The sequence below is a fragment of the Cynara cardunculus genome, assembly GCF_001531365.2.
Source record: "Cynara cardunculus var. scolymus isolate 2C chromosome LG 17, CcrdV1, whole genome shotgun sequence".
NCBI classification, from domain to species: Eukaryota; Viridiplantae; Streptophyta; class Magnoliopsida; order Asterales; family Asteraceae; genus Cynara; species Cynara cardunculus.
The window spans coordinates 4,238,346-4,248,083 of NC_037544.1; the positions used below are offsets into that span (position 1 = coordinate 4,238,346).

General features: G+C 38.0%; 3 protein-coding genes across 3 annotated transcripts in view; 1 reads left to right on the forward strand and 2 right to left on the reverse strand.

Moving 5' to 3' along the window:
* LOC112500496 (putative germin-like protein 2-3) overlaps positions 1–1,811 on the reverse strand; it is a 6,317-nt gene extending 4,506 nt beyond the window's left edge. The window contains exon 1 of the mRNA XM_025103992.1: positions 1,739–1,811. Within this exon, the coding sequence (XP_024959760.1) occupies positions 1,739–1,811 (73 nt within the window). The remainder of the gene's footprint in view (positions 1–1,738) is intronic.
* Positions 1,812–2,292: 481 nt separating this feature from the next.
* LOC112500187 (putative germin-like protein 2-1) lies at positions 2,293–3,796 on the reverse strand. The gene is made up of 2 exons (XM_025103529.1): positions 3,593–3,796; positions 2,293–2,828 (listed from the first exon to the last, which is right to left on the reverse strand). Exons 1-2 carry the CDS (start codon positions 3,705–3,707, stop codon positions 2,293–2,295), a joined length of 651 nt encoding a protein of 216 aa, XP_024959297.1. The 5' UTR covers positions 3,708–3,796.
* A 2,452-nt stretch (positions 3,797–6,248) lies between these two features.
* On the forward strand, positions 6,249–7,960 carry LOC112500732 (probable membrane metalloprotease ARASP2, chloroplastic). The gene has a single exon (XM_025104299.1). It carries the CDS (start codon positions 6,332–6,334, stop codon positions 7,691–7,693), a length of 1,362 nt encoding a protein of 453 aa, XP_024960067.1. The 5' UTR covers positions 6,249–6,331; the 3' UTR covers positions 7,694–7,960.
* Positions 7,961–9,738: the final 1,778 nt, after the last annotated feature.

Here is a 9,738-nt window from a genome sequence, read left to right on the forward strand (position 1 = left end):
TCAATAGGATGAGTTTGTTCGACATCTCTTCTAGCTTTCGGAATAGAAACCGCAAAATGATATAAGAGGGGAAGGGAAGGAGAACCAACTAAGGGGTGTGTTTGATGGTGAAAGAAGCTGCTTTGTTGCTCCACATATATAGAGCTAATCTGTATGGTTCTTGACCCTGCTGTTTATTGAATGTTTCCTGTTTGTTTCTGCATATAAGTTAAACTAATTAAGGTTATCTTTTTGGATTGCCGTCTTAACACATTGAGAACAATATCTGCACCCCATATTGGGATTTAGTTATATATCATATCAGTCTGGATAAGGAAGTGGTCAGCCGGCTTTCTAACATGTAGTAGTTTTTGTAGTGCCAAGAATTGGTCAATCTTAATCTCAATATGTTAAGCACCAACTTGGCTGCCATGTTTCTCTCAAGTGCTGATTTTACAAAATTAATGACATGGAACATGATGTGAACCCCCTAGTGTAGTTCGGTTAGAGCCTCTTAGGACCACTAGAGGTTTGTTTGACGGTAAACTTTAGGGTCTTCTAAGATTACTCAAGATATACATAAGGTTAAGCGAAAAATGAAATAGTAAAAAGTTAAGTGAAAAATGAACTAAACAAGTTATCTTTATTCGGTTAACCAAATTATTTAAAGCCAAAAACAAATAATCCCAAACTGTTTTGGTTCGGTTTTGAAAGTTTTTTACACCTCAAAGTATGCCCCCACCAAAGAGGTTTATGGATCCGCCCCTTCCCGTGGTTATAAAAAAAAAACACAATGTCACAAGGCCATAAGCCTCTTGGGTTTTTTTTTTTTGGGGGGGTACACAAAAATCTTGAAGCGGTTTAGGCTCGTAGGCTAAAGCTAGGCATGCGAAAGTGAGAGCTAAACCATACTAGTATCAACTTGGAATGCCTTGGCTAGAATATCACTTGGAATAGGAGGATTTGCACCAAAAACCGAATTTGCGATTGTTATGGCACCNTTTATGGATCCGCCCCTTCCCGTGGTTATAAAAAAAAAACACAATGTCACAAGGCCATAAGCCTCTTGGGTTTTTTTTTTTTGGGGGGGGGGGGGAGGTGTCCGTAGTTTTACTATTTTGGGTAATATTGTATGTCCATAGGGAGAGAAATCTCGATATCATTGATCAAAAGGGAGTTACAAGAGTACTTTCAAGATAAAATGAAACAACAACAAAGTTGGTTTTATATGATCCTAAAATATGTAAACGTCCTAATAAAATAATTTATAGGATTAATTTAAGTTTATAGGAACAACAAAAAAACGACACATTTAAAAGTGTTACAATAAATTTATAAGATACTTTTAGGCATTTTAATAAGTTTTTTGGTACGTTTTTAAAATAAAATGTCGTATTAGTTATTTTATAGGTCATTTGTATTTATAAGGCATGTATGTTATATAAAATAACTAATATGAAATTTTATTTTAATGGTGTCCTTAAACTTGGAGCAATAGACGCATGTGACCTAGGCACGCCCCAGTGTCGCCTTGTTCCCAAAATATGTCTACGCGATCCATCGAACAAGATGGTCATGTTGCACCATCCCATTCCTTGGTCGCAGAACTTGTGACCGTGAGTCCACAGCTTTCCACAAGACTTAGCCTAGCAAGGTTAGGTTGCACACCCATGAATGGCCAAGTCGTGAAATCTGTGTCATGGCATTTAAGCTACCTTCAGCTTCAAGCCAAGCTCACAACCTGACCACGTGAATATACCTGCGACCAAGCCCTGCAAGCTGTAGCTTGCATGATCAATGGCATAAGCAGGTCGACTGGTGCAGCATCTCATATTTGAACAAACTTCTACTGTCCATTAGTGCATCTTATTGTCATCTCATCTTCTTTTTTCTTTTTTTAAAAGGGTGTACTGGGCTATGCCGAGATTAATCCCAGCAAATTGTGACTGCATAGGACATCAACCTTGATAAACTCAGTGGCCACAGTTGTTGTGAACGTCTAAAATTGAACCCAGAGCAGATGGACACATCCCTGGGGCCTCTGACAACTACCTTGTGGTTGTCATCTAATGTTTGATGTATATATCATATATAGTTTAAGCCTGAAAGGGTGCTGCTGTTGTTATAACATGGTGAAATAGAACAAATAATTGTGAACATACACAAAAACACATGGATTTACGTCATTTGATTAATCAATCAACACAAAACAAGATACCAATAGAACTTGAAAACAAAATGCACACTACATAATTCGAATATGAATCAAATCAAATCAAATAATCACACCAAGGCCAGTTTGAACTTTGTAACCTAGAACTTTGCTTGTAGCTGATCCACCATGCTCGCCTCGACTTGGAATGCCTTCGCTAGAATCTCCCTTGGGATCGGAGGATTTGCACCGAAAACTGAATTGGCGATCGTTATGGCACCTGGGTTTTGACTACTCAATGCAGCAATAACAACTGCATACCCGTTACCAATGTTGCGCTGGAAATGAACGAGTCCAACTGGGAACACGAAAACATCACCCTTTTGCAGTACCTTTGTGATAAAGCGGTTTTCGGGATTAGAAGTGACAAATCCGACTTGTAGGGAGCCTTCAAGAACCGTAAGGATCTCGGTGGCTCGTGGGTGGGTGTGAGGAGGGTTGAGTCCCCATGGTGCGTAGTCAATCCGAACCATTGAGATGCCCAAAGTGTTTAGCCCTGGCAATTGAGTTGCAAACACTGGGGTCACCCTTGATCCCTGAGGGTTCGATGTGTTACCCCTGAGATGTAGCCCACTGAAGAAGAAATCTTGTGCTTGAACTTGCATTGGATTCTTGCACGTTACACCATTTACTTTCACTGCACATTAAACACGATATTTAAGAAATCTTCTGCTCGAACTTGCATCAGGTTCTTGCATGCTACACCATTTACTTTCACTGCACATTAAACACGATATTTAAGAAATCTTCTGCTCGAACTTGCATCAGGTTCTTGCATGCTACACCATTTACTTTCACTGCACATTAAACACGATATTTCATTTCATCAAAGCATGTTATATATGGTAATTAAAATCAAACTAAAAAAACCTAACAAATCTTTTTCTCTTGAAGTCGCACATCAACTAAACGTGGGCCGGCCATTAAACTTTACATGTGTAGGAACCTCTTCAAAACATGAAACCTTTTCCAATAAGAGGGAGGTTTTACACACACGTGTATATATATATATAGAGAGAGAGAGAGAGAGTGTGTGTTAGGTTCACGAGAAAACCACAAAAAATGAAAAGTAAGGAACGTCATAATAATCATTTATGAGTATCGTATGCACATGTGTATACGGGCACATGTGCATACTAGTAATTTGTCGCACATAACATGCATAAAAATGAAGAAACATCTTCAATTACATGTATGAATGATTGCTATTGTGTTACTCAGTTTTTGATTCTTTGGGGTTTTTCTCTAAACCTCTCACACAGACTGACAAACACACTCTCTATCTATACATATACATGTGAACAATGTTTGTGTGTGGAGCCCCCAGGTGCTACTAGACTCAGACTCTTATACCATGTGGATACTAGCTATATGAATGAGTAATTTTGTAAAAGACAGTACCTGAGCTGTTGGGATCGGCTACACAAAAATCTTGAAGSGGTTTAGGCTCGTAGGCTAAAGCAAGGCAACCAAAGGTGAGAGCTAAAAGGCTGAATAGTATAAGTTGGTTCCCCATCTCTTTTAAATAGGAAGAACAACAGCAGGATGGATATAAGAGGGAAAGCTAAGGAACCCAAGAAGGGGAGATGAGTTGCTTTTGGTGGTGAAATGAACTGTTTAGCTACTCCATATATATAGGGGAGGGAGAGAGAGAATCTGCATGGTTCTTGATTCTGTTAATTAAATGTTTTTGTGTCTCCTTTTGCATCTAATTTAGAACAAGGTTATTCTCTTTTTTTTTTCTTTTTTCTTTTTTATTAACCTGGATATACAAGCCGACTAATCTCAGGACGACTACTTGCTTTACAAATAGTCCAGAGTCACCGCATTTGAACCTCCGTGGCCACAAGGGGATTATTGTTTCTCTTGTGGTTAACAAGGTTATTCTCTTAGGATTGCCGTCTAATAGATTCGAAACAATATAAATCAGGATTTATCCATAATGGAATTATATAAGGAATTGGTCGGCCTGCTTTCTAACTAGTATTCTTTTGTAGTGCCAAGAATTGGTCAATCTTGATTCTAATATGTTAAGTACCAAATTAATAGTCTGCTATGTTCGTCTTAGGAGCTAATTTTGCTAAGTCAATGATACCGAACATGATGCAGTTAGCGCGTCTTGGAGTGGGGCTGTTGGCTGTTGGGATGAGTCAAGACTCGAGTTGGCTCGGAACTCTAAAGAGGTAAAAAGATTGCTAATTGGTTTTTGAATCAAAATGCTAGAAACATTTGGAGATTAAGGAAAGGCGAGGGGCTGTGGCGAAGTGGGTAGGTAGTGCTCACGGGAATAGGACTGTGGCGAAGGGGGTAGGAATGAAACGATGAGATGTGGTTCTAATAGAAAACCACATTGGTCCCTTTGGTTTTAATAGAAAATAAAAAATAAACTTAAACAAACTGAGTTATTCATAATTTTTTTGAAAGGAAAAAAAAAAAAGAGTTAGTAAAAGGGATCCAATAGATTATAAATTGCAAACTGTAAGGATATAATCCATATATATTTTAAAATATGGATCCAGAATGTTAAATCACATAATATTAAGTTATAAACCACAGGCACTCTAGGTAAAATGATGAAAGGTCATGCTACATAGTGATGGCCAAACTCCGGGACCGGCAAGGACCGGTTATAGGACCATCGACCGGGACCGCTTATGGTTTTGGAGGGTTTCGAGGGACCAGCCCAAAGATCGAGGACCAGACTGGGCCAGGCTGGTTTTTAAAAGTAGTCGTTTTTTTTAAATATAGTCGTTATATGATCTTTTTTTGGTTTTTTTTGTCTTCTAAACCATATATATAAGTGTCATGGTTGGAAGATTTACATATCAACTTACAAAACGCAAAAAAAAAAAAAACGTTCACTATTCTCGGTTTTAATTATAATAAAACACATTTTTAAAATGTATTTGAATGAACTAATTACAAATTTTATAATGTACTAAAAAAATCTATCATTAAAAAAATTAAAAAATATATATATTTTTTTTGGTCGGGATCGGTTGGGACCGGGACCGGTTAACCATAACCGGTTATAGGAAAGTTTAACCAGGCTTAGTATTTTTGACCAGACCAGTTATGACCGACACTGTTGAGGTCCGGAACCGGTTTTTGACCATCATTAATGCTTAGGGGTGAGCAACGGAACCGGAACTGCTTTGGAACTGCTAGTTCCGGTTCCTAAAATACGGAATCGATTAAAAATGGTTCCGGTCCTCAATTTTTTAGAACCGTTACCCGCCAGGACCGGTTCCGGGACCGCGTACCCGAAACCGGCGAGTACCTTGAACCGGAACCAATGGCCGGCGGGTACCCGATATTTTTCAATTAAAAAAATCTATTAATTTTTTTTAATACTAAATTTAAATTAGGTCAAGAACTTATAACTCTAGTTAGATTTTTGGTCCCACCTCTGCGCCTTATCGACTCATACTCTCAGGCTTGAGGCCTCTCACGGACTGTCTTCATCGACTCATAATTGTTAAACTTTGAACATTTACAATTATAATATGTAATCGTTAAACTTTCAACATTTACTATTAGTCTATTATGGTTTGTAATCATTAAACAATATTTGTAATCATTATTCCGTATAATTTGTATTCTTGTTTATTTATTTAGTGTTTTGCAAATGTTTTATTTTTTATTTCTAAATAACAAAATTTTAATATTTTATGAAGTGAGTACCCGGAACCGGTTCCAAAAATTCAAGAACCACTCTAACCGGTTCTTGTTCCAATATCTCAAGAACCACCGGTTCCAATTTCGGTTCCTGTCAAATAGGACGGATACTAGCTTATGCTTACCCTATTAATGCTACATATAGTACTCGTAGCCTTTAAAACGGGGGCATAACTATTTTGGGCCAAGAAGCAACAATACGAATCCTCCTTTTGTCAGAAAATCCAAAATCCTAAAGCCCAAACCGGAAGAGACCAGATAGAAATAACGTTTGAATGTATGTACACCCAAATGAAATCTAACACAAGTTAATGGAGACATATTACTCACTACACTTCCCATCCACATACCCCAAATTGGGAATTATCCAAACTCCCTGATCTTTCATCTCTCTTCTCCACTCCTCTCTCATTCTTTCATTAAACCTCAACCCCTTCGCCATTTCAACATTCAAAACCCATCATGTTAACCAACCTCTCCCCTTTTATGCCCTCTTCCTCTTATTCTTCCACCATCAGATTCTTCAACAACAAACCCAAACACCTCTTTTCAAGTTTACCACCATCACCGTCACCATCTTCAACACCTTACTACTCCTCATACCCATCTTCCAATCTCACTTTTCCCGACAAAAGACACTTTCTACATGAAAAGATTGGAATTTCAATCAGAAATAGGGAAAATTTCAAGGCTTCAGCAATAGCTGGGTTTGATTTTGGTGGATTTCAGAGTGCTCAGTCTGTAATCGAAGCTGTTTCGGTTTTGACTGCCATCATAGTTGTTCATGAAAGTGGTCATTTCTTGGCTGCTCAGCTTCAGGGGATTCGTGTAAGTAAATTTGCTGTTGGTTTTGGTCCTATTTTAGCTAAATTCAATGCTAATAATGTCGAGTATTCTTTAAGAGCTTTTCCTTTAGGTGGGTTTGTAGGGTTTCCTGATAATGATCCTGATAGTGATATCCCAGTAGATGATGAGAATTTGTTGAAGAATAGGCCTATACTCGATAGGATCATTGTTATTTCAGCTGGTGTCATTGCCAATATAGTCTTTGCATATATCATAATCTTTGCACAGATAGTGTTTGTTGGATTGCCTGTTCAAGAAGCCTTCCCTGGTGTGATTGTACCCGAGGTTCGCCCCTTTTCTGCTGCTTCCCGAGACGGGTTGCTTGCCGGTGACGTGATTCTATCAATTAACGAGATCGAATTGCCCAAAACCGTACCGAATTCTGTTTCTAAAGTTGTTGATATCATCAAGAAAAACCCCAAATCAGTGGTGTCGTTTAAGGTGAATAGGGGAGGGAAAGATTTCTTGATTAACGTCACCCCAGATCAGAATATGGATGGCAGTGGCCGAATCGGTGTTCAGTTATCACCAAACGTTAGGATTTTGAAGGAGAAACCGAAAGATGTGTTGCAAGCTTTTAGTTTCACGGGTCGCGAATTCTGGGGTCTAACATTTAATGTTGTGGACAGTTTAAAACAGACTTTTCTTAACTTTTCACAATCGGCAAGCAAGGTTTCGGGTCCTGTTGCCATCATAGCAGTAGGTGCAGAAGTTGCGAAATCAAACGTCGATGGATTGTACCAATTTGCAGCCATTTTGAATATTAATCTTGCAGTAATTAACCTTCTTCCTTTGCCTGCTTTAGATGGGGGTTCTTTGGCCTTAATTCTTGTGGAAGCAATAAGAGGTGGGAGAAAACTCCCTTTAGAAGTAGAGCAAGGGATAATGTCATCCGGGTTCACGCTTGTTTTCGTTCTTGGTCTTTTTCTAATCATTCGAGACACACTAAACCTCGATTTCATCAAAGACTTGTTGTGATTCGTTCAAAAACGGTAGTTCTGAGATCAAATTTGGAGATCTTCGTTAGCGACAATATTTTAAATTCTTTCTGGTGTTCAATATAAGAATCCTTCGCTTCGAGGTACGATTTCAATCCAATCCAATCCTGTACTATTTGTGTTATATATAATTTGGATCTTCCTTCAATGTGATTTATGATATTACAGTAGCATGGGAGATAGATAGAACAAGATACCTCATCATACTTTAATTTGTGTTGATTATAAAACCATATTCATTTGCAAATTCGGTAAGTTGGGTATGTCTCGTTTTCTACTCTTTGGGGTAGATGTCAGGTCTGCATACATCTTACCCTCCATAGACTACACTTCCAAGTGGGATATCCTTCGCTTGTTTGGTTTTGGTTTGGGTTTATTAGTTTGCAGACTCGATAAGTTGAGTATGTTTCGTACTCTTACTACTTGCAATGATCTTAACTGGACATTGACCAGCATTTCGCATAGTGTTGTTTTGTTGTGTTTTTCAAGTGCCACGAGAGATCATTCATTGCTTTTACTTGCTTCAAACTTGAGTCGAGTGACCAAATCTTAGTGTTGATTATGCCGAACAAACAGGGTTTTGCGTAGAAACCTTGATTAAGTCAAATTAAACGTATATGAATATACGACTCGAATGTAGGATATTTGTCAAAGTATAGACAAGTTATTGGCTAAGAGGATCAATAGACGACATTTTCTCTATTGTAGTTATTACAGATTCCAAATTGTGGGAGATCAAAGAGGGTCATTATCCTAGCGGTACTTGGTTTATTAGATCCTAGTCTTTTAAGATCGAGCATTCAATACTTACCAAAGGTGCAGAGCATGTAGCTCAGATGACAAAGGTGTGGGTGACTTTGCCCAAATATAGGACCTGGTTTGATCCTAGGCCCTCCACTAGCTTTTAGCCGAAAAAAATGCCCTCACGTTGATGTATTGGGAGGCAGGTTCCTTGTGGGGTCAGTTGAGGTTGCCGGTAATCAACTTTTTGCCAAAAAAAAGTTGAGGAGCATGCCTGAATATTTGTTGTTTACGAATATTATATACATAAAAGACTAGGGTTGTTCATTGGTCCCAAATCCGAACGAGAGCGGAAATGAAAACCCAACTGGGTAACCAAATATAGACTTGGGTCGTTTTAATTTGAAAATATCAGTTCAGTTCTGGTTCGGAACAAGTTTTAGAAAAATGTAGAACCTGAGTTAGTTTGGAAGTGAACTCGTTTAGTTCTCTGGTTTTATTGGTTACGGTTAACGCAAAATCCAAAATCCAAAATCCATAAACCTGACGGCAATTCTCGTATGCACTTCTCATCTTTGGCAAAACGCAAAAACTCACTAGCACTCACATTTGATAAAGCTCGACCCTTTTAATTTTCTGTGAGGTTGGAATCTACTGGTAACTTAGGTACCGAGTTAAGAAATAGGTTTTAGAGCATCTTCAATCCACTCCCTACATCCACCCTTTAATTATGAAAATTAATAAAAACAGTCATTTTCAGGCTTTTGATTCATCTCTTACCTATTTCTCTCCCTAAATTTCAAAATTATCACTAGGTCTGCAAGTGGCACCTTCTCAATTTGGGGAGGGGTCAAAATGTAGAAGAAGGTTTTTGGTCTGTAAGTGTAGAGACCAAATATTTAAATTAGATAAAGGCACTTCTGCCATTTGTGGAGGTGTCGGGACTAATTTAAAGATTTGGTCTCTGCACTTGTCTACCTGGTTCAGAAACTTTTTTTTACACTTTTACCCGTACGCAAGTTAAGAAGTTGTCACTTGTGGAGGTAATGATATTTTGAAATATTAAGAAAGAAATGAATCCAAAGTATGAAAATGATTATTTTAACTAATTTCCCCTTTAATTATTACTAGAAGCGTACTCGCGCAATGCAGCGAGATACATCGTGATTTTAATATTTCATTTTATTTTTTATCTCAGTCGATGTTATAATATGACTTTATGTGATTTTGAAAAAGCGATGATGTTTTTATTTTTGAATAAAATATATGTTTGAAGATATCATA

Bases quoted from the DNA above. Each gene is read 5' to 3' on its own strand.
- LOC112500732 (XM_025104299.1), top strand. From the start codon at position 6,332: ATGTTAACCAACCTCTCCCCTTTTATGCCCTCTTCCTCTTATTCTTCC.